The sequence below is a fragment of the Cornus florida genome, unplaced genomic scaffold, assembly GCF_030987335.1.
Source record: "Cornus florida cultivar Cherokee Brave unplaced genomic scaffold, ASM3098733v1 CherokeeBrave_3.0.0_Hap2_Chr11, whole genome shotgun sequence".
Lineage (NCBI taxonomy): Eukaryota > Viridiplantae > Streptophyta > Magnoliopsida > Cornales > Cornaceae > Cornus > Cornus florida.
In genome coordinates this window covers 104,054,055-104,079,084 of record NW_026775581.1, presented here as the reverse complement: position 1 = coordinate 104,079,084, position 25,030 = coordinate 104,054,055, and the positions used below count along the sequence as shown (strand labels likewise).

General features: G+C 39.4%; 1 protein-coding gene across 2 annotated transcripts in view; it reads left to right on the top strand.

Annotated features, from left to right (window-relative positions):
- Nucleotides 1-25,030, top strand: part of LOC132284530 (myosin-15) — a 66,858-nt gene that overhangs the window by 11,489 nt on the left and 30,339 nt on the right. For both annotated transcript variants that reach the window (XR_009472305.1, XM_059786637.1), the window contains exons 7-19: nt 7,915-8,064; nt 8,179-8,315; nt 9,685-9,831; nt 9,935-10,036; nt 10,849-10,906; nt 11,019-11,120; nt 12,046-12,083; nt 12,179-12,305; nt 12,403-12,576; nt 17,637-17,768; nt 19,931-20,040; nt 20,781-20,841; nt 21,064-21,241. Coding sequence is in view for 1 of the 2 variants with exons in the window: in XM_059786637.1 (XP_059642620.1) it covers nt 7,915-8,064; nt 8,179-8,315; nt 9,685-9,831; nt 9,935-10,036; nt 10,849-10,906; nt 11,019-11,120; nt 12,046-12,083; nt 12,179-12,305; nt 12,403-12,576; nt 17,637-17,768; nt 19,931-20,040; nt 20,781-20,841; nt 21,064-21,241 (1,516 nt within the window). In the remaining variant the exon portion in view is untranslated. The remainder of the gene's footprint in view (nt 1-7,914; nt 8,065-8,178; nt 8,316-9,684; nt 9,832-9,934; nt 10,037-10,848; nt 10,907-11,018; nt 11,121-12,045; nt 12,084-12,178; nt 12,306-12,402; nt 12,577-17,636; nt 17,769-19,930; nt 20,041-20,780; nt 20,842-21,063; nt 21,242-25,030) is intronic.

The window sequence follows — 25,030 nt, the reverse complement described above, 5'->3', positions numbered from 1 at the left end:
AGTCTCTCTCTCACATACACAATTTTATATTTTCTTTTACATTGAGCACTACTATTCACTATGATTTTCCAATTGATTATATGTTTCTTGATTCTTCCTTTTTTTGTGTGTAAGACTTCCGTTTTACTTTGGATTAGGTAAATTTCTATGAATGTTAATATGATAATCTTGTACAGTGATGTTTAAGATTCTCTTGTATTTTCCTTTGTTCTCTAATAAAATTTCACTTACAAAATAGAAAAAGGTTGGTTGTCAATTATTTTTGTTTTTAGGCTCCATTTATTTCGACATAAAACATTTTGGTGTTAAACATTTTTCATGTAAAACCACTTACATGAAATAGCTTTTTTACATCTGTTTGGCAGATTCTGAGATCATTTTCAGAGAGAGCAAGAATATCGCGAGTTTACACATTAGTCATCACGTTTTGAATTCACAATGCAACATGCAAAGACCCAAATACAAAGTTCTGCAAATTTCTGAATTTCCAGCCAACTAAATTGATTAGTTTTGAATTTTTATATGCTCTTTCATTCAAATTTCTTGAATTACGTCACTTCATAACTCGTTCATGCACTTAAATATATGAATGCATTCCAAAATCTCAGAACTTGGCTTCAAACAGAGGAATTATGTCAAATCTGTAAGCATGCAATCATAATAAACTTAGAAGATAGAAAATTGAAGATTGCAAACCCTAATTCAAAATTATTGATTCAACAGTGAAACCAGTCATGAAACTCATAATTGGACCTAATTGCATAAATAAAGGAATCCAGATAGGCCAAATCAAATCTAATTCAACTGGAGGTTCCCTAGTGCTATAAACTTATATCTTTAGATGAATCTTGGCAGGTTCCATAGGATAATGTGGGGCATTAGGCAAACGTGATCCCAGGACTAGGTCATTGGTATGTTGAACATTATTTATGGGTATTCAACTGGAATGCACGTTACATCATTGTTGCACATCTCATATATCCTTTGGCCTTTTCATATGATCATGGAATGGTCCAACCACATCTAGGTCATCTAAATACTCAGGTATATACCTACTTTCTAAGATGACGCGGTACGGAAAACTGGAGGTCTCCTTGTAGTATTAAGATCTCGGCGTTCCAGTCTTTCCCTAAAGTTGGTTTCTCCCATTTGAGAGCCATGGTCTTGGAAAAGAGACACCATCACCGTCACGATGGACAATGGTAGTTGTGGACTTGACATGATGATGGTTGCCTCTAAGGTTGTGTCTAAAATAGGGAAAACAGAGTTCTCATCCCTGTTGTACTTAATGGGACATTTTCTCCAACTATAGTCAAATTACTTTTTGTAGTCAAAACCTTTTGTTTCAATGCAGATTTGGCATAAGACAAATCTTGAATAGTCATGGTGGTCTCAAGGGAATGTTATAGGCATGAGAATGGTTAGGGACAAAATGCTGATATAGTCTCAGTTGAACCCCTAACCTGGGTGAAAAGATAACTAAACACGACCTATGCTATTAGGTCCATGCATTGATGTATAGTTATATATATTTTATATTAATAAATAGTTAATTAGCTATAAAAAGTAATGTTGGAGGGTGGAACAAACTTGCTTGATACCTTTGAATTTTCTTTAAAGACTTGGGTTAGGTTTGTTTTAGGCCTGAGGTCAGATTAGATGGTTTGGACCAACACAGTTTACATTATTCTATTGCACCGGCCCGCACAAACATAGACCTGCCCCATTCATGGCCTATCCTAGTTTTATAATTGCTCTATTGTCCTATACTGTTATTTGTTTTGTCAAGGTTTACTGCAACTTGAAAGTAGGAACATAAATGCTCTAAATGGTTAAAATAGTTTCTTATCGTTGTGATTTTGGTGAAATATTGATATTTAATGAAAACTAGTCATCATTTGAGACTTGGGTGCTGTTGATAAATTAATTTAGTAAGTAATTTTTAATAAATTTAGTAATTCGATTGTTCACACAATACAAAATGTCACTTAAAAGAATAAGTTCCACTAAAATGGGATAGCGTTTTAAGTGATGGAGATTTCACTTATTAGTTATCGCAGAACACTAGACACATAAGTTCAAATAAGTATTAAATAAGTTATTAATTTCTAATGAGCACTAAAATTTAAGTTAAAATAAGTATTAAATAAGTTAGGCCCAAAATTCTTAAGACTTCCTTTCCTTCTCGGTCTTCTCTTGCCAAGCCCATTCACTCCAAAACTAGAGAGGTTTTTTGGGGCCCAAATAGAAGCCTGTCTATTTCTATCAAAGGGATGCAGCCCAGCCCACGTTCAGGATCGGCTTCTAGATGTGATCCTCACAAGCTCATTGATTCGGCACAACCGATGGAAGGTGCGAGACACTGGTCACAGGCGGAAAAGGATAGGGCAAACGTGAGTTCGAACTTGATGATGGGTTCTGGACTGAGATCGAAGACGTTTAGACACGGCGAGTGTTGTCAGAATCTGCTCTCTGGTAACTGACTTGGGTTGCTTCAGTTGGGCTCTTTTTGTGAGGATGAGACTCGCAGCTGTGACTTCATCAAGGATGGTGGCTATTCTTCGGGTATGTTGCATCAGTCCGGCAAAAGATGGACAAGGAAAGACAAACAAAAATGGGTCGCCTGAAAGGCAGCCCCACAACCAGGTACGTTTCACTCATCTCATTCTCTCTCTGTTCCCTCTTCCATCGTTACTCCTCCTCGTGCAGTGATGACGAGCGAGGTGGCAGAGGCTTGTGATGGGAAGCTTCGGTTGTTGTCGTTAGTGATGGAGGTGGACTCCACTGTTGAATTGTTGGGCACGGAATTTTCTGGGTGTGGGGATTTTGGACTGTCAGAAAGGGATGGGACGGTCAATTTGTTTGTGGATGACGGTTTTGATTGTTGCGATGGGCTTGATTCCTCCTGTCCTTGCTCTGAATTTCCTTCCTCTCAGTTGGGCTCTTCTGGGGATGATTTATGTGGTCAGTTTGAGCCTCAACTGGGGCTGAGTCTTCAATGGGTAATGCACTGGTGTCATCCGAGACTGTTGTGACAGATTTGTTGACAGTTTGTGTGGGCAAAGACTTTCGCATAACCCTCAGTGACGATACAACTTCTTTGTTATTTGAGGAATTGCAGAAACACAGGCACCAGAACGATTTGCCTACAGTTGATCCAGAACCTTTTACTGTTGTTCATGAAGGTGGGGTGGGCAGTTCTAAGGACTGGAAGTCTTGTTTTGACGAGGCTGAGGGAGGTGATGAGGGAGGGAGTGGGGAAGACCAAGGTCGGTCTCATGACATGATTTTGTGGGAGGAGTGTCATTCTAATTTGGGGATTGTGGACCCCTTGGCGGTTGTGCGTCCGGAGGGTTTGGATTGCGATGTTGATAGGCATGAGTGCGGTGACTTGGGCAAGGAGTGGTTTTGGCAAATATCGGGGTCACCAGTGATTTGCTGGGGGTCTCTTGTAATGATAATCGGGATCAGGCCTTAGCAATCCTTCAGGCTACGGTGGAGGGGAAGGAAGGGGAGATGATCCAGTTTTCTAGGAGGAATAGAAAAAAGAAGATTCATTCTCCTTGGAGAGGGGAAAGGGAGCTGAGAAATCTTTGTTTTGATGTGAAGTACGATAGGAAGCTTGTGGGGAGGTGGAAAGAGGGTGTGATAAGGAGGGAGGGAGGCGTTTGGGGGAGGTGGGTGATCTTGTTTTTCCATGAAGCTACAAATCTTATCTTGGAATGTTCGTGGTCTCAATGACTCGGGCAAGAGGAAGGTGGTGAAGATGGCAGTGAGAGAATGGGGGGTCCATTTAGTGTGTCTCCAGGAATCAAAGATTGAATCTATGACTGATCGTGTGGTTAAGAGTCTTTTGGGGAAATACGTTTGTGGAGTGGGAGACCCTGAGTTCAGTAGGGACTTCTGGTGGCATTCTTCTCATGTGGGATAGGAGATGGATGGCAAAGGTGGATGTTTGTAAGGGGCGCTTTTCTCTGTCCTGTGTCTTCAAGATGGAGGAGGACGGTTTCTCTTAGGTCTTCTCTGGTGTGTATGGCCGGTGGATGACTACGATAGGCCAGTTTTGTGGGAGAAGCTTACTGGGGTGAAGGGGAGGTGGCCTTTTCCTTGGTGCGTGGCAGGAGATTTTAATGTGGTGAGATCCCCATCGGAGAGATCTATTGGGTCCATGGACCCTGGCTATGATTCTTTTTTCGGAGTTTATCGATGGTCATCAGTTTATTGATCTTCCACTGGAGGGTGCTTCTTTTACTTGGTCCAATGGGATGGAGACGCCTACTTTTTCCCGCTTGGATAGATTTTCGATCTCTGGAGAGTGGGAGGAGAAGTTTCTGGATGTTGTTCAGGCCGCTCTGGTTAGAGTTACGTCGAATCACATTCCTTTGGTTTTGGACTGTGGAGGGTTGAGTCCTCGTCGTACCCCCTTCATATTTGAGCATATGTGGCTTAAAGCGGTGGATTTTCAAGGGTTGGTGCGATCTTGGTGGGAGGAGGATTTGGTTGTGGGAACTTCGAGCTTCATTTTAGCAGGGAAGCTTTGCCTTCTAAAAGATAAGCTTAAAAAATGGAATAAGGAGGTTTTTGGTAATCTGGAATGAAGGAAGAATAGAGCCCTCGCTGACATCGCAGAGTTAGATTGGAAGCAGTGAGTGGTCTTGTTGAGTCTCAACGTAACAGTAGAGCAACTTGTTAGGCTGAATGTGGTGAAATTGCAGTTTTGGAGGAAATCTTGTGGCGGCAAAAATCTCTAGCGTTGTGGCTCAAAGAGGGTGACCGTAATACTAAGTTCTTTCATCGTACCGCTAATGCCCATAAGAAGGGCAACCACATTGGGCGGATGTGTGTGGACGGAACAATGTTGAGTTCTGAGGAGAAAGTACGTACTGGGATTGTTTCTTTCTATCAGAGGTTGTACACTGAGCCTCTTTGTTGGATGCGTGTGGGCGGATGTCTTCATTTTAATTTTATTTCAATAGAGGATAAGGAAGGGCTTGAAAGACCCTTTACAGAGGAGGAAGTTCTTTTGGCATTGAGGAGTTGTAATGGTGACAAGGCTCCAGGTCCGGATGGTTTCACTATGAGGTTCCTTCTGGAGAGCTGGGAGGTTGTTCGTCAGGAGGTTATGGGCACTTTTCATAAGTTCCACTCTAATGGGAGGTTTGAAAAGTCATTGAATACTTCTTTTATTGCCCTTATCCCCAAGAAGGGAGGGGCAACTGACGTTAAGGACTTCAGACCCATTGGTCTCATTGGGTGTATGTATAAGCTGATTGCTAAAGTCCTTGCGCTACGATTGAGGGAGGTTTTGGATAGTGTTAATCGGGGGTAGACAAATCCTGGATTCCACCCTTATTGCTAGTAAATGTGTGGATTTCAGGCTCAGTAACGGGATTCCTGGAGTTTTGTGCAAGCTGGACATCGAGAAAGCCTATGATCATGTTTGCTGGAACTTTCTGTTTTATCTGTTAGAGAGGATGGGTTTCGGAGAGAAATGGAGGCGATGGATCGTTACTTGTGTCTTGTCTGTCAGATTCTTGGTGTTGGTTAATGGGTCCCCATCGGGGGATTTTTGGCAGCTCTCGTGGTTTGAGGCAAGGGGATCCTCTCTCCTGTTTCATTATTGTCATGGAGGCTCTTAGTAGGTTGATGAGGAGGGCTGTGGACTTGGGGTTCATTCGGGGCTTCAAGATTGGTTCAGATGCAGCTCATCAGTTGGAAATCTCTCATCTGCTTTTCGCGGACGACACCCTGGTTTTTTGTGAGGCTGAGGTGTCCCAGTTGAGATATTTGCGATGTGTTCTTGTTTGCTTTCAGGCAGTCTCTGGGCTGAAAGTCAACGTGGGAAAGAGTGTGATTGTCCCTGTGGGGGATATTCAGGATGTGGAGTCTCTTGCAGTTGTCTTTGGGTATAGGACGAGCTCCTTCCCTATTTCTTATTTAAGCTTGCCTTTGGGTGTCTCGACTAGAAGGGTGGGAAGCTAGGACCCAGTGATTGAGCGTTTCGAGAGAAGGCTGGCGGGGTGGAAGAAGCAATACCTTTCGAAGGGGGGAAAAGTTACCCTGGTGAAGAGCACTTTATCTAGTCTACCATTTTATTTCCTTTCGCTCTTCTAGATCCCCTTTGCTGTTGTTGGAAGACTTGAGATGCTTCAACGTAACTTTTTGTGGGGTGGTAGAAGAGAGGAGTTTAAGTATATCTTTTTCGATGGGAGCAAGTTTGCAGGCCCCTCAGGTTGGGAGGCCTAGGGATTAGGAGATTGGCCCTTTCAATAAGGCCCTCTTAGGCAAGTGGCTTTGGAGATTCAGCAGTGAACGACATAGGTTATGGAGGAAGGTTGTTTCTTGTTGGTTTGGGGAGGAGAGGGGGGGATGGTCAGCTAGATCGGTCAGGTCTGCTGTCGGTGTGAGGGTTTGGAAATCCATTGGGAGAGGTTGGGATGAGTTCTCAAAGCACATTAGATTCAGAGTCCGGGTAGGAAGGGAAATCTGGTTTTGGGAGGATGCTTGGTGCGAGGACCGTCCTTTGTCTTGTCTGTACCCGAGGTTGTTCAGGATTGTTGCTGATAGATATGCTATGGTTGTTGACTGCTATCGCCTTGATAGTGGTAGGTTGTCTTGGGATGTTTAGTTCCGGCAATCCTTTCAGGATTGGGAGTTGGATGAGGTCATTGGTTTGTTGGATCTTCTGTATTGACAAGAGGTGGATGGCATCGGGTCGGATTCTTTGACTTGGGTGCTTTCTCCTCAGGAGACGTTCAAAGTCCGGTCCTTTTTTCACCAGCTCTCAGGGTTTCGTGGATCCACCTTCCCGTGGAAAACGGTTTGGCGCTTGAAGGCTCCTCTTTGGGTGGCTTTCTTTGTGTGGACTGCTGTTTGGGGCAAGATCTTGACTCTGGACAACTTGAAGAAGAGACAACATGTTATCGTTAACCGGTGTTGCTTGTGCATGTATGATGGAGAGTCCGTGGATCATCTTCTCTTGCACTGTCCCGCGGCTCACGACTGCTAGAGCCTTTTGTTGTGTCTCTTTGGTGTTCAGTGGGTTATGCCCCGGACTTCAAGAGATTTGATTGATTGTTGGAGGGGCCAAAGGGTGGGGGCGTGCGCCCGTAATTTCTAGAAGGTGATTCCCCTTTGTATTTGGTGGAGTCTTTGGAAAGAACGCAATCGAAGATCTTTTGATGGGGAGGGGACCTCCATTGGGGCTTTGAAGTTAACTATTCTTTGCTCTCTTTTTAGTTGGGGTATGGGGAGAGACTGTGTTTCTGTGGATGAGATTATGGACTTTTTGGGGTCGTTGGGTCCTTAGATCTCATTTTTCTTCTTTATCTTTTTTCGTTTCTGTACAGCTCTTGGGACGCGTTTCCCATTTGAACGCTTTCTAATACAATTTTACTTATAAAAAAAAAAATAAAAAATTTTCAATTTTATGAAACAGCACCTTAGTGTTTTTGTTTCTGTTTATTTTTTAAAAAGAAAATTATTGAGAGATGTCTAAACTTTATTTTTGAACCATGTCATACTTTTTTTTTGGATCAATGAACTATGTTATGCTTTAGTTTATTAAAAGTTATATCTTACTAAGCTGCACCAAAGTATTTTGTTTAAAATGTTCTTTTACTTATAGATAATTTTCTTAAATGTTTGATATCATCTGAAGATGTAATTGTGCCTTTAAAACTGAAGCCTCTCATAGGACGAATTAATTCATATGTTGGTCATATTCTACTTGATATAGAAATTTTTATGGTTTATGATATTGGTTGTTTTTTTATGTTAAATCATTGTATATGGCAGGTACTGTGTGACATTTATTAGAATTCTTGATATTTTCTGGTGTCATCCTTATATCATGTCCGCCGTTTTCTTCAAGCTTACGTACTATATATTAGGGGTTTTCTTTCATTTGTTCAGGATGCAGAGAAGTATAAGCTAGGAGATCCAAGTCACTTCCACTACTTGAATCAAAGTAAAATTTATGAGTTAGATGGAGTGAGCAGTGCTGAGGAATATATGAAGACAAGAAGGGCAATGGATATCGTTGGCATTAGTCTTGAGGAACAGGTTTTAAATTTTTTTATGAGTGTTTGTTTATTATGCAGCTTGATTTTTTCCACTTTGATCAAAGTTTTGTAGAATATTTTTTTTTGTTGTCTTCACATCTTTCCATTTGAATAGGAAGCCATATTTCGGACGTTGGCTGCCATTCTGCACCTGGGAAACATCGAATTTTCGCCAGGCAAAGAGCATGACTCTTCAGTTATAAGGGACCAAAAGTCAAGCTTTCATATGCAGATGGCTGCTAATCTTTTTATGTAGGTGACTTGTCGGATCTATTGGGAATCTCTCTTCTTTATCAATTCTGCCTATTTAAATTATAGAATATGGAATTGCCTTATTTTTCTTGTAGTTTTGAAAAGTTCAACTCCTATGCTCTTTGCGACATTAATGATTTTTTTTTGCTCAATTGGAAATTAGTGAACACATGCGCAATAATAACCTAATTAAACAAAATTTTGAAAATAAAACAAAAATTGCGGCTTGAGATTCTGTTGAAATTTGCCAACACTAAGTTCTAATAACCTCCTTCTAAGCCTTTCTTTTCTCACATATATTTATATATGTTTGATTCTCTCATGCAGCTCATAGTATATTTTGCTTGTAATAAAGTGAAGAAAATGAAACATTAATTTTTTTTTTTTTTTTTTTGATAAATAAAAATTTTATAAAAAACGCTCAGAAGGGGAGCAGAACCCAAAAAAACAAAAGACCACAAAGGCCTCAAGCCTTCAAAGAGGCTAAAAATCAACAACTTCCTCCAAAGAACTATGATCTCTTCCTGAAACCCAACAAAATAGAGTGGAAATAATCGAGAATTTAAGCACCGAAATCAAAGTTCTTTCAAGCCATAAACACCACCACACACAAAGTGGCGTAGCCCTCCACGCATCCTGACTGAGAGCCCCCACAGGGCAACCTCTCCACGCCTCAATCAACCCTCTAGCAGATCCTGGCATAACCCAAGAAACACCAAATAAGCCAAGCATCAAAACCCAACACTCTCTAGCCAAAGGGCAATGAATAAGAAGGTGATTCACAGATTCCTCATCACTAAGACACATAGAGCAACGATTGACCACCACCTGGCTTCTCCTTCTCAGATTATCCTGGGTTAAAATCCTACCCAGAACCGAAGTCCACACAAAGAAAGCCACCTTAAGAGGAGCCTTGGAACGCCAAACAGACTTCCAAGGGAAACGAACTCCAGGAACTAATGAGAGGCACTTGAAGAAAGACCTCACCTCAAAGCGTCCCTGAGAGTTTGCAATCCAAGACCAACAGCCCGAAACATTCAAATTTAATGATGAAGATATTATATTTTGAAGCACCCCCATATGTAAATGTAGTATTGACATAATATTTGGAGTTTTTTTTTTTTTTTTTAAAAGAAAGAATATATGGAGCTTTTTAGATGCTTGAGTAAAATATTTATCTATTAACTTGGACCGAGTGTTGAATAGATTGTTTTGCCTGTGGTAAAGATGAAAACTCATTGAGCCTGGGTTTGTTTGATGCTGAGCCTTTGTAGTTTTGTTCTCAATTAATGATGGAATCATTTATCATAGTTTACTATTGGTTATTTCCTTGTGATAAGCTGAATGACTGAGTTGTTTCTTTGCCCAGGTGTGATGCAAATCTTTTGCTAGCCACGTTGTGCACACGCTCAATTCAAACTCGTGAAGGGATCATCGTTAAAGCCCTAGATTGTGATGCTGCTGTCGCGGGTCGAGATACTTTGGCCAAGACAGTTTATGCTCGGCTGTTTGACTGGTGTGCTTGCTGTTTATTTGTTGTCAGGAACTTTTTCTTTTGCTGGATCCAAAGGTTTGCTTTGCTTTGACAAGAACGTTTGTGCTTCCTATGTTTGTTTCAGGCTTGTTGAAAAAATTAATAGGTCTGTTGGGCAGGATCAAGATTCCCGGATACAAATTGGAGTACTAGACATATATGGATTTGAATGCTTTAAACATAACAGGTAAATTTCCTTACCTAAATGGGTTTGGATTGTATTTACGGTGATTTTTCCTCTTTTTATGGGGTAAGTCAATTTATTTATTTTTTCCCCTTTTGAGAAGATAAATTACTTCCATTAGTGAGGGGGAAAGAGGGGAGGGAAAATAAAACAAAAATGTTTTTCTTCAGGGAATAAGAACAAGTGAGAAAAGAAAATAAAAAGCATCCAACCAAAGTAGTTTACCCTGTTGCTAAGATCTATTAGGATGAAGCGTTGAACTATGAACATGCTCTGCAAATGGCTGCAAGGAATTTCACTCATCTAGCTAAACCATCTGCCTCACATCTGCCCATCTCAGAATCCAATTTGGATCCTCCCAATCTCACACGGTAATCTCTGATCGCTTGCGCTCACCTGATGGCAAAGAACCCAATTTGGCTGATCTAGCCTAACTATTGACCAGTGAAGAAGACCCTTCAACCAGGATTGCAAACTTTAAGCTAGCTGTTTCCACAGCTATTTGAAGAACTAACTGCTGGCTTTGATGGCAATTAATTTATTTGAAAGTTTGTGTGATCTATTTTATTTCTCTAATCATGGTATTTCAAACATTGGTCTGCAAGTGGTTTAAGTTTCTTACCGCTATATTACAAATTAGGCAGATGTCTTTTCTTGAACATGTATACTTTACGTTTCTAATTGTGCATTTAGCTCGTGACACAGACTACCTTCATTGGCTGTTGCAATTTCTTGTATGTAGTGTTTGATTCGCTGGGTGTTTGGACTTTGGACTTGGTTTAGTTAATTGATTGGTTGACATTTCTATTCAACAGTTTTGAGCAATTTTGCATTAATTTTGCAAATGAAAAGCTTCAACAACATTTTAATGAGGTGCGCAATGATATTCAATAGGATGTTATCATATCATTATTAGGATTGTGACAAATTATCATATTGTGGCTTTATTTTGTTGTGCTATCTTATTTTATTGTATTTCTTTCAGCATGTTTTTAAGATGGAGCAGGAAGAGTATCGCAAGGAAGAAATCAATTGGAGCTATATTGAATTTATTGACAACCAAGATGTTTTGGATCTGATTGAGAAGGTTTTCTTTATTTTTCTCAAATACTTTGTTGTTCTTGGTTATTTTTGTTTGATGAAATTTTTGAGCATGGTACCGCGATGAAATATGGAAAAATACTACGGAAATGCGTAATCGATCAGCAATTTCTCTATATATTCTCTTTGATAGTGTGTTGTTGAGTTTGCTGAGATCGTCTATTGAACCCTATACTTTATTCCTTTTGTAAGGTGTGTTTGCTAGTACTTTTTTTTCCCCCTAAGAGTGTGAGAATGAAGTGATCTATGTGTCTGACAGATACGACATGGATTTGTGTTAGTGTGTCAGTGTGTCAGTGTCATATTTGTTAGCTGTCATCTACTCTAAAAGCTTATGTGTTGGAGAGAGTGTAACTTCAATATTTATATCCTCTAATATGTGCCCTTACTTGTGGTCTTTTTTGGTCCAACCCGTGTTTCAATTTTAGTTATCTGCGTACAACGAGGTTTCGTCTCATGCTATTCCACCCCTCAGTTCTACTAATTTTCTACTTCTTTCTAATTTAAGTTATTGTATTGTTTTCCGTTTACTATTTATTAGCACTGATTGTCAACAGATTTTTTAGATGAGATTGACGTAAATAGTTTACATTTTGAAGATGACTGATTTAGCTAGCTTGTAATTAACATCTAGTGATAGTCCAATGATTCTTTGATTGATATTTGTAAAGATTCAAGCATAGTTTTGATCTTGTATTGAAGACGAGAAGTTTGATGTGAAAATCTTCCAAAATCTGAAATGCTGTTTATGTTGCGGACCTGGTCTGCTAGATTTCGACATATATTAGAATCCTCCCGTATCAAAAGAAAAGTAGTAGTAACATACATCATTTAGTGTGTTTGTGTGCTTTTGTTGTTTTCCTGGACATCAGTTATGCTTTCATCTCATGCTATTGTACATGCTTCTGCAGAAGCCAACTGGAATAATTTCTCTTTTGGATGAAGCTTGGTACAGTATAAGTTCTCCACTGTGAATTGGTGCGTGTTGCTCTTTTAAATTGTTTAGTTGAGCTTACCCTTATCCTGATTTTTTGTTTTATGCAGCATGTTTCCCAAATCAACACATAAATCATTTTCAACCAAGCTGTTTCAGAACTACCGAGCCCACCCAAGGTTGGAGAAGGCAAAATTTTCTGAAACAGATTTTACCATTTCCCACTATGCTGGCAAGGCATGTTATATGTGACACAATTATTTGAAATCGAATATATTCTTTTGGTTCGCTGGGCATTTTCTCAATGATTTCTCTGTCAATAATTTTTATGCAGGTCATGTATCAGACGGACTCTTTCTTGGATAAAAATCGTGATTATGTTGTTGTGGAACACTGCAATCTACTCTCTTTTTCCAAATGCCCCTTTGTCGCTGGTCTTTTTCCTGCACTACCGGAGGAATCTTTAAGATCATCTTACAAGTTTTCTTCGGTGGCTTCTAGATTTAAGGTAATTTTTTATATCGTTCCTGGCAGTCTTTATGCTGGGTCCAGGACCAGGTTTCCTTTATAGGTTTTATAGAGCTGGGGTTTGTTGTTGGGTGATCCAAGTTGAGCTACAGGCAATTGTTGGGTGCTCACCTAAGCGCGGATCCTTGATTATGCTTGTAGCAGAGCTTTTCCAGATCACTTTAGCACCAGACACCCTTGTGATGGAGAACCGGGCCTGGCCCGAGAGCTTGAGGTCCATATGGCCGACACCCACTATTGGAGACATGGGAAAGAAAGATAGAATTTGGGCTTTTGCTTTTATAATTATTATTGAATTTTAGGGTTTTATTTTTGGTAATAGGAATTTTAGGGTTTTCTTCGATGCCTATTTATATGTTGGTTTAGACATTGTGAAAGACAGTTTTTGATATTGATTATTGGTTATTATTCAGAAATTATTGTGGTTTCTTCTCCCTGAATTCTGATTTCTCCCTCTATTATTCTTCTCTTCTCCCTCATTCTGATTTCTTCCCCTATTATTCTTCTTCTATTTCTCTTTCTTAATTACTTGAATTCTGTTCTCGAATCGCCCCTACCCGCTGCTGCATCAATTGGTATTAGAGCAAAAGATTCAAAGTTTAATTATTTCAGCAAAGTTAAACCCATACTACTGTTTATCAACAAGCATAAACCCTAGCACCAGCCCCATTCAACCCTAGCCGCCATCAATTTCATTTGCAACAAATCGCAGCATTCAAGTTAAACCCTAAGCCCACAGCCCCTCATCCGAAAAACCTTAGTTGAAACCCAAAACCCAATTGTTCACCCACAAACAACATACCCAAAACGCACTGTTATTACTGTTATTTTTATTACCACAGAAATAGCCATACACCATCTCCAGCAACCCAAACAAAACTCTAATCCATCCCTCAATAACCAAACCCTAGTCGCATGAACCAATCGCCATATCCATACCCGGTCACCGACCCGACCAAGCTATTAACCCAAACCCAGCGAATTTTCTGCAAATACTAACACTGAGAAAATCATCTTCGCTGGAAAACTCATTGTCGTCAATCATCCTCGCTGCTGCAAGTCCTTTTCGGAGTCTGTTGCTACCATCATCGCCGGAGTCGTGCTTCGCTGTTTCATCGCAACAACCACAGTCGGAAAGCAGTTGTGTCATGTGGTCGTCGCCAGAAGTTGAAACTTCCATAGCTCGTATCACCAATCAGTAAACTAAATAGCATCTCGCTGTAATCTCATCCACAGTCCTCGCCATCATCTCGTTCACCGGCGTTTGTTAGGTCGTCGCCGGCATCTTGACGTCGTCGCCGGTCAGCTTCTATTCTCTTCTTCATCGCGTCGCTGCTCTCGTTCCACCCCAAAAGCCTAAAACTTCTGTTACGCAATTTGGGAAGTAGCAGATTATTATATATTTTAGTGGCAAGATTGGACCAGTTTGATTACGAGCACAAAGTTATTCTAGTTCTGAAATAAACCAGTTCAAACAGTTCCGGAAGAGAACCAGTTCAGGAGTAAACCAGTTAAAAAAAAAAAATTTTTTTTCAATTCTCACAGCCACATTTGGGTAATATTCAGCACTTGGGAGCTACAGAGGACTAAGGAAAAGGTACACATACTTCAAATTAAAATTGTGATTAGTACTGTTAAGTTTTATCCAATTGATTAGTCTAGAAATTGCAGAAGGTCCATTAAACTTTATTTTTGCATCTAAATACTCGCACTAGTGCATGATTTCTAGCATAATCGATTTCATTGCATTATGATTTTCTTAGTTGTGCATTGTGTCAGTTTATAATTTGATTTGCTTAATTCAATTTGAATCCTATATTTGCATTATCTTCAACCATTCTTATGTCTGTTCCATTCCATTAATACGCAACGATGTCGGAGGAGAACATTGTTTTATGTTCCCAATGGCTTTGTTCTAAGCCAAGCAAGGTTAAGATTGTTGATTCCAAACCAAGCTTCCCATCTCACAGAAATAGAATTAACTGGTGTTGAAATGAAAGGGAAACAAAAACAACACTGAAAATAAATTTGGAACAACAACTTTTGAAAATTGGAAATAGGCTTTGTCAACCTCCATCCTCAATCAGTGAGCTCCTTTGGTTGCTTAACAAAACTGATCACTTGTTTTGCAAAGTACACCAGCACCCATGTGCTTCAATGCAAGCTGCAGTCTCTCCAATGATGAAGGCTTTAATTGCTAAAGAATTTTTAAAGCATTCAGATTGTGATGTTAGAGTTGCAGAAGCTTCATGCCTTGGTGAGTTAACAAGGATTACAGCACCAGATTTTCCCTATAATGATGATCAAATGGTAGAAGTATTTCAGGTGATTGTATTATCTTTTGGAAATCTATTTGATACATCTTGTCCATCTTATGGTAAAAGGGTCAAAATCCTCAACACATTTGCAAGTGTCAATTCATGTTTGATAATGTTAGATTTGGAATGTGAAGAATTGATTGTCCAGATGCTTTAGTACTTTTTAACCAAAATAAGAGATTATCTGCCGGACAATATCTTTAAACATATGGTGCAAATTATGACTCTTGTACTGACAGTACTGGAGGAATGCGACTATATCTCTGTAGAGCTACTTCGTCCTCTTCTAACTAGTGTTAGGAAAGGAAATCAGACTATTTCACCTCAATCTTATACGTTAGGAGAAAAAGTCTTGAAAAATTGCGCTAAAATTCTTGAGCCCCGTCTTCCAAAGGTTCTACACACTTTGGGCTTTTTGTCCCCTGATTTTATGGAAATAGTTGCTTCTGTTTGTCAAGATGTGTCTGAATTGCCACACATGACTGTTGTGCAAAACACAATTGCCTTAGCCCCAAGATCATATTCAGTCGTGACACATAATCTCACACATCCTTGGGGAACATGTTAAATTGAGTCAACCAAATGATGAATTTGCACAAAATGAGGTCACTCAAGATTGCCTTGAAGAGATGATTAAATTTCATGAGTCATCCACCTCCATTGTGTCAAACAAGGATGTCAAGTACAATAGTAATTTCTGGAAGACACTTTTTTTCTTTTTGATAAGTAAGAATTTATTAAAAACGCTCAAAAAGGGGAGCGGAACCCAAAGATACAAAACAAAAGGCTAAAGGGCGCCTTAGTCCTTCAGAGAGGTCAAAAAAACAATAATTTCCTCCGTAGATCTATAATCTCTCCCTGAAACCCAGCAAAAAAGAGTACAAATAATAGAGAATTTAAGCATAGAAACAGGCTTCTCTTTTCCATCAAAATATTTCCTATTTCTCTTGAGCCAAATACACCACCAAATACAAAGCGGCGTAGCCCTCCAAGCATCTTGAATGGAAGCCCCAACGGATACGGCTCTCCAAGCTTCAATCAACCCTCTAGAAGAACAAGGCATAACCCATTGAACTCCAAATAAACCAAGCATCAAATCCCAACAATCTCTGGCCATACTACAATGTAAAAGGAGGTGATCAACTGACTCCTCATTGCACAAGCACCTTTAACACCGATTGACCACCACCTGTTTCCTTTTGCATCTTGTCCTTTGAATGAAAGAAAATTTGAGGTTGTAAATCAAGGTCTATGAAAGATGGTTAGTTTTATTATTGGCATGCACCTAGACACTTGGAACTTGCTTTTACCTATCATGGATTATGTTTATACAAGTTTGACTAATCAAAGTACTGGTGGTTGTTCTTTGGAGATCATCTACAACTCTTTACCATGCCAGTCCATTGATTATTATCATCCACCTCCATGTATGTATTGACTTGAGTTTGTTGATTCCTTCGTTCGGCTTGTTCATGATTTTTATGTCGATATTCGACAAGAAATTGTCTTGAGTAAAAAGGATTATGAACTCATTGCATATGCTCATCATAGGAATCATGAATTAATTGAAGGAGATTATGCTATAATCTGTGCGCTACCTCAACCTTATCATAAAAACTCCTTCCAGATGAAACATGCCAAAATTGATAGACTTTTCCACATCATTCAAAAATCAGGACCGAATGCATATTTCTTTGACTGGTCTTTGGATATGAGTACTAGTTCAATTTTTGATGTGGAGTATCTGTTACCTAACCGAGGCACCTTTGAGCCTCCTATTTTGTTGGCATGTGTTCCCACAGGCAGCGTTCCATCTTTCTCAGCATCAGCACTGACACTTCCGTCTTCTCAGCTGCAGTATATGGATTGGATTGATCGTATTTGGGATGTCCACAATTACTTGCCAGCTTCGGATTTTACATGGATTGTAGTGAAACAACTTTATTATGTTGACTCTTACTTTTTGAAGATATACATTTGCATATACTCTCCGGAGGAGAGTTCTTCTCAACCGGGAGGGAATGATGGAGAACCGGGCCTGGCCCGAGAGCTTGAAGTCCATATGGCCCACACCTACTATTGGAGACGTGGGAAAGAAAGATAGAATTAGGGTGTTTGCTTTTATAATTATTATTGAACTTTAGGGTTTTATTTATGGTAATAGGAATTTTAGGGTTTTCTTCGATGCCTATTTATATGTTGGTTTAGACATTGTGAAAGAGAACTTTTGATATTGATTATTATTCAGAAATTATTGTGGTTTCTTCTCCCTCAATTCTGATTTCTCCCTCTATTATTCTTCTCTTCTCCCTCATTCTGATTTCTCTCTCAATCTCTATCTTAACCTCTTTCTTATTTACTTGAATTCTGTTCTCGAATCGCCCCTACCCACTGCTGCATCACCTTGATTATTGGCTGCTGCGCTATGTTTTTTGCCTCTTTACAATTCCTTTGGGGCCTTCCTGAGGGTTGCCAGCAAATTTCTATTTTTATTACTGTTTACATTTTGTCGGACTTTTAGTTAAGTTGCTTTCTAACATTGTTATGTTATCTGTTGTGCATTTATGTTCATTATTTTTAATTTTTTATTTTGCTCACTTGAAACCTTTTTTAAACTTGGAAATATGTCATGCTTTAGTAATGTCGTGCTTCTGCATTTATTTCTACATCTTGTTAACAGCAAGTTATGGTTGCAACTTTTTTTTTTCTTTCTTTTTCATAGCAACAACTTCAAGCTCTAATGGAAACCCTCAATTCTACGGAGCCTCATTACATTCGCTGTGTGAAGCCAAACTCTTTGAACCGGCCTCACAAGTTCGAGAACCAAAGTATCTTACATCAGCTACGCTGTGGGGTCAGTAACATAAGAAATTCTTCATTTATGATTTTTTTTATGTTTCAGGAATTCCATGTCTGTACATGTTGTCAAAAGATTACTTGGTATTATACCCTTCCGTTTCATGGTTTGGTTTAATGTTTCTTATCTTTATTCTTATTGTTTCATCATTTGGCACCTTTTAACCTTATGTTGTACTTTCCAACATTGTTGAATCATTGTAGTTCCTTTATGACCATGATGACTCTGCCCAACAGAGTGATGCATTTAAATTTCACTTGCTAAGCCCTGATGTATCAATTTCATTTTGTTTTCAATGCAGGAAGTATTTTTTCATTTTTGTGGCCTTGTTAACTTTGAGGAAAATTGACACAGGAGATAAGATACTAAACATGACCACATCTACATTCCTTGACACCCCATAAATGTGATCAAAGATTTAAACTGACACACATTGAGCTCTTATTTTACGCTCTCTCTTGTGGAAATTAATGTGATGGAACTACAAATGGTACAATATGTACGTAGTTGTCTAAACTTGAAAGTGATTGTTAACAATGAAGATAGATTATGCATAGTTTTATATTTTTCTGCTATAAAATAATTAAGTTTATCTTATTTCATTTTACCTTGTCCTTTCTTTGTATCTGTCCTGTACTTTTAGGTTTTTCCGCATAGGGATGTTTGTGCCTAGGGACGGAGCCACATTAGGCCCACCCCCCCAAAAAATGTGGCTCCTCATTTTGTAAGTTTTTTATATAATATGACGCCACTAAAATTCTTGATTTCTAAAATTGCCCCTCGGGCGTAATGTGACTCTTCAATATGTTTATTTATTTACTTTAGTTTATGTAATTTTACAAAGTTTCCCTATAAAATTCTTTAAATTCTTTCTTTTCTCTTTTACCTTTTTATTGTTTTTTTTGCCTTTTCAAGTTTCTATGATCCGTTTAAAAAAAATTGCATTCACTTTCTTCAATCAAACCCTAATTTTCCTGTTTTAAGTTCATTCATTTTTCTTTCCTTTTTATTTTCTTCTTCTTATTCTTTTTAAATTTGCATTCACTTTCTTCAATCAGACCCTAATTTTCCTCTGCAAAGTTCATTCATTTTTCTTTTCTTTTCTTTTATTTTTTCTTCTTCTTATTCTTCTATTTTTTCTCTTTTTAATATATATTTTTTAATTCTTGCACTCATATATGATGCATGTGCAAGGACATTTTTGTTTCTTATTCTTTTTTCTCTCTCTTGTTCTCTAAATTTAACTGCAATTTATGAACTTAATGTTCATATTTTATATTTTTGAACTTTTTTACTTTATATCTTTAGAATAATGACATAGTATTTGAATCTTGATTATTGAAATTCTATTTTTTGGCTTAATATTTTGCTGCACTGTTAGTTATTAAAAATAAAAAAATTGATCATGCTCATTGCAACTCCCCTGAAATAAGTTTATGGTTCCGTCCCTGTTTGTGCCTTATGTTGTCCAACCACATTAGTTTTACATTGTTTGGGTATTTATATAGATAGTCCTATAGATGGTTAGCAAGTGATAAAATGTTTGTTTTTTGCCTTGTGTTGTTCAACCACATTAGTTTTCCTTCGTTTGCGTAGTTCTATAGATGCTTGTTATGTGATAAAATGGGCATGAAACGTTAGTACCTGAACATGAGGCTTTGATAGAGAGTTGTCCAAGGTCCACGATTTCCATCACGTAATGATTTCTGTCCTTGGGTAGACATGGAACACCCTTAAACAATGGATATGAACAATTAGGTTAATAAAGCTGGCAATTGCTAATGCTGTAATTGTTCTTGAAGTTGGTATCATCAAAACTGCTCTTTGTACTCTTCTTTGCTTACTAGTTTGCATACTATTCCGGGCAGAATAGGTTTGTCAAATATTATTGTTAATAATAATTCATAGAACTAATCATCTCTATTGATTTCGCTGAAGAGAAGCAGAATTAAATGACTTGCATTTTAAAGAGTTGCATCCTATCCCAAACAAGTTACTTTTCTTCCTAATTGATTGCAGTATAAACACGCACATGGACAGACACTCTCTCTTTCAATTCTCTCTTTCTACCCATTAGTCTTCCTCTTTCTCACTGTAGGTTATTTCTCCCACATGGAGTCGTAAAATAGTCTCATATGCTGGTGTTTGATTTTGTGCAGGGTGTTTTAGAGGCTGTTCGGATAAGTCTGGCAGGTTATCCCACTCGGAAAACTTATCACGAGTTTGTGGATCGCTTTGGACTAATAGCTTTGGATATTATGGATGGAAGGTGGGTTACTAGTGGTGTGTTTTGTAGTGCTTATTGAGTATTTTTTCTAAACGATTTGCTCTTATTGTTTATACTGCATGTTTCTGAATTTCGGTTTGTTGTTTCTTTTGCAAGTAATATGTCAATGTGTAACAAATAAATCTTTTTTGAATAAATATACCTCAGTGATCCCTCAAATCTGTTTAGTAGCATTTATTTCTTTTTTCCTCCTTTTGCATGCTTTTCCAATCTGCTGCACTTCATCTTCTACAATTCTTTTTTTTGGCCCCTCCATTTTAGGAATACAATTTCTCATGGCCTATAGAGCCGTAGTTCGTGATTTTATGTGGGATTTGGTTTCAACATGCTTCCATGTCTTGAGAAAAGAGAGTTAATGTGGCCCACCCCATCCATATGGGATAGAAGGCAAGGATGATGATGATGATGATGTATGCTTTTGATGAAAGAAGGGCATTGCTGTTGAATTGTTCTTTCTTTAATATAAATGGTATAGTGGACCAGTTCAAGGTTGAGGGCATGGTGTAATTCACCTTACATATGAATGGAATCATATCTAGATGTTTGCATAATGACAATTTTCTATTATATATCCATACAGATCCTTTCACATATGTTGTGCATTGTTTGCTGATATATATATATATATATATATATCTTTTTTGTTGTTTTTGTTCTTTTTCCTCCATCTTTACTATTATTTGATGTCTGATTTTTTGCTTACCTATATGATGCTTTTACAGTTATGACGCAAAAATTACGACAGAGAAAATACTGCAAAATTTAAAGCTTGAGAATTTCCAAGTATGCTTCTGCAGATTTCAATTAAAATTGTTATCCTAAGTTCTATCTTAATTTGTTGTGATTATTTATAATTTTAGATTATTAACTCTTTCCATTGTTACCTTCCTGAAAAAAAAACTGTTTTAAATTGTAAATTAATTACGCTTATAAAGTGACAGTTGTTGGATATTCCATTTATCTATTTTATTCATGTTCTTGCATTTATTCACTTTTTGTTTGCAGCTAGGGAAGACCAAAGTTTTTCTTAGAGCTGGTCAGATTGGTGTGTTGGATTCCCGACGTGCTGAGGTATTGGATTTTGCTGCAAAGCGTATACAGGGTCGACTCCGGACATTCAATTCACGCAGGGATTTTGTCTCAACCCGAGCAGCTGCAATTTCCCTACAAGCATACTGCAGAGGTTGTTCACTTAATATAATTTATATTTTAGGCAGTTTAATCTGTAACTTTGTTTTTTTGTTTTTTGATTTTTGAACTAGATTTCTTTAATAAAAATATTTCTGTTACAATTTTCTTTTTTACTTGGTCTTCTTAATGTAGAACTTAGTATTGCTTGGAGAGAGGTAAAATGTTGATCCAAGTGATAGTTGTTATCTTGAATTGAATCTCCTGATAGGTTTAGAAGGTGAGGAAGTATCCAGATTCTATTTGGGTTTACAAATGTGGTATGTAAGATTCTGTTTCTTGAACAATGCCCTTTGAATAATACAAGGTAGGTTTTTTGAATAGTTAGATAAAAAGGGAGTGCAACATGGTAGAACACTTGACATTCCAGAATAGCTCTTTTGATGAGTAGTTTACTGTGGGCTACGGTTTGGATATCTTTGAACTTCAGTGGTTGAAAGGTAGGATAGAGTTTTATATCTGTGAATGACTAAAATATGGGTCATTGCTTTCTGCAGCAGTAAAAGCTTGGGTTGCAAGATTTGAGAATATGGATCCATGGCTAAGAGCTGCCAATTTGTTCCTAATATTGTGAAAGGCTAGGTCTGTATTTGGTTTACCTATCCCAATGCCATGTGTTGCCAGGATAAGCACTAGATTCCGGCCTATGTGTAAATGGGCTGGAATATATTCGCAGTCGGGTTTTGATCCAGGCATGATAGTGATTTTGGGAATAGGCTTGGTTTCTCTCGTCGAAGTGAAGGTTTGTGTGAGGGAGTTACGGTTTGTGTAGGTCGGGATGTGAAGGTGAAGCTTGATGATGAAACGGCCTCTGTTCTATTGAAGGAGTTATGGGACCATTTGGCTTTGAAAGGTTTTCTTTGTGACTTAGGAGGCGTTTTGACAGAGAAGCTTGTTTCGCAGTTTTGCTTGCATTCCTTTTTCTGTTCTTGATGATTGGGAGGGAGCTGCAGGTTCTTCCTTTGATGGGGACTCGGGCATGATTCCATGGGAAGACTTGGAACAAGTAGTGAATTTGGCTGTTGTTCCGCAAGGGGGGAATTGGGCAAGTGACTCGACTGATGTTGGAGTAAATGACCTTGAGGAGGAGTGGGTGAGGGAGAAGGGTTTGGAAGTGGGTCCTTTGTTGGGTGTTTCTTTTGAGGGTAGGGTGTATGAGGCGATGTGTTTGTTTAATGATGTTCTCAATTCTCATTTTAAGGAAAAGGTGAGTGGTAAATTAGGGTTGCAGGAGGAGAGAGGGGAGACAGTGATGCAAAGTCCCAATGATTTTATCACGTATGAAAGGAGAAATAGGGGTCCAGATCAGGAGGGAGAGGTGGTGGAAGGAGGGGAGGGTTTACTTTTCCACGTGTTCCCCTATGAAGCTACAAATTCTTTCATGGAATGTCTGGGGTCTCAATGACCCGGTTAGAAGGAAAGTGGTGAAGTCGGTTATTTGTAAAGGTGGGGGTCATGTGGTGTGTCTCCAAGAGACCAAACTTGCTTCGATGTCTAATAGGATTGTGAGGAGTCTTTGGGGTGGGAGATTTGTGGAGTGGATTGCTTTGGATGCTGTTGGTTCCTCGGGGGGCATCTTGATCATGTGGGATAACAGTTGGGTGTCTAAAGTGGATGCTCAGGTTGGGCGTTTCTCTATTTCATGCATTCTTGCTTTGGTAGAGGATGGTGTTCATTGGGTTTTTTCGGGTGTTTATGGTCCTTCGGAGGACGGTGAGCACCACTTGCTTTGGGAGGAGTTGGGGGAGATTTGAAGTCGATGGTGTTTGCCTTGGTGTATTGGAGGGGACTTCAATGTTGTTCGTTCTCCGTTCGAGAGGTCAACGGGAGGTAGGTGGACGTCTGATATGGAGGCTCTCTTGGAGTTTATTGATGAGTTTGGGCTGGTTGATTTGCCTTTGGTTGGAGGACCGTTTACTTGGTCCAGTGGTCGCTCTTCCCCTACCCTTTCTCGGATTGACAGATTCCTTGTGTCGAGGGAGTGGGAGGAGAGGTTCTCTGATGTTGTTCAGGCTACTTTGGCTCATCCTATCTCTGACCATGTTCCGTTGATGTTGGATTGTGGCGGATTGTGTAGTAGACGTTCTCCTTTCAGATTCGAGAATATGTGGCTGTGGGCTGAGGGTTTTCTGGAGAGGATCCGTCTTTGGTGGGGGTGGTATGGTGTGGTTGGCACCCCTAATCATGTGCTTGCAGGCAGATTGCGTCTCTTAAAGGAGAATCTTAAGACTTGGAATAAAGAGGTCTTTGGGAATCTAGAATGGAGAAAAAATCGGGTTCTTGCTGAGATTGCGGCTATTGACCGGATGGAGGGTTAAGGGGATTTGGTGGAAGCTTTGAAGGTTAGAGGGCGGAGTGCAAGGCGGAGTTTACTGAGATTGCAATCATGGAGGAGATCTCGTGGAGGCAAAAATCTCGAGCTTTGTGGCTTAAGGAGGGGGATAGAAACACAAAATTTTTCCACAGATTGGCCAATGCTCATAGAAGAGGCAATCATATAGGGAGGATTTGGGTTGAGGGGGTTATTTTTTGTAAGGAGGAGAAGATCTGCAAAGGATTTTCAGAGTTTTTTGAGAAGTTGTTCACAGAGACTGTTGAGGGGAGACCTTTGCTTGAAGGGATGCAGTTTGACTCTATTTCTTAGGAGTGCTTAGGCTTGGAGTTGCCTTTTTCTGAGGAGGAAGTTCTGATTGCTTTGAAGAGATGGTTTTACCACGAGATTTCTTTTAGAGTGCTGGGAGGTGGTTAAGGGGTGAGGTGATGGGCACTTTTCATGCTTTCCATTCTCGGGGATCTTTTGAGAAAAGCTTGAATGCCACGTTCATTGCTCTCATTCCAAAAGGGAAGAGGGGGGGGGGGGGGGGGGGGGGAGTTCTTACTTATAAAAAAAAAAAACAAAAAAAGATTGCGGAAAGTTATGGATGGCATCATTTCGGACTCTCAAAACGCTTTTGTCGGAGGCCGTCAGATTCTAGATTCAGTCCTTATTGCAAGTGAGTGTGTGGACTCCAGATTGCGTAGTGGGGTCCCGGGTGTTCTTTGTAAGTTGGACATTGAGAAGGCGTATGACCATGTGAGTTGGAGCTTCCTTCTTTACTTAATGGAGAGGATGGGGTTCGGGGGGGGGGGGGGGGGTAGGGAAGCGTTGGATGTTAGGGATTTTTCTTACTTATCAAAAAAAAAAAAAAAAAAAAAAGATTGCGGAAAGTTATAGATGGCATCATTTCGGACTCTCAAAACGCTTTTGTCGGAGGCCGTCAGATTCTGGATTCAGTCTTTATTGCAAGTGAGTGTGTGGACTCCAGATTGCGTAGTGGGGTCTCGGGTGTTCTGTGTAAGTTGGACATTGAGAAGGCGCAAGACCATGTTAGTTGGAGCTTCCTTGTTTACCTGATGGAGAGGATGGGTTTCGAGGTGGAGGAGATGGATGCATTTTTGTATTTCCGTGCTCGCTTTTCGATCCTTGTTAATGGTGCTCTTACCGGTTTTTTCTCTAGCTCAAGGGGCTTGAGACAGGGGGATCCTTGCTCCCTCTTCTTGTTCTTGTTTGTGATGGAGGCCCTTAGTAGATTGATGAGAAGGGCTACCGAGTTGGGTCTTTGGAGGGGCTTTTGGGTGGGCAAGGATACTGTTTCTCAGTTGGAGATCTCTCATTTGATGTTTGTTGATGATACTTTAGTTCTTTGTGATGCGAATGTGTCCCAGATCAGATATCTGAGATGTGTTTTGATTTGGTTCCAAGTTGTCTCAGGCCTTAAGGTGAATGTGGGCAAGAGTGTTTTGG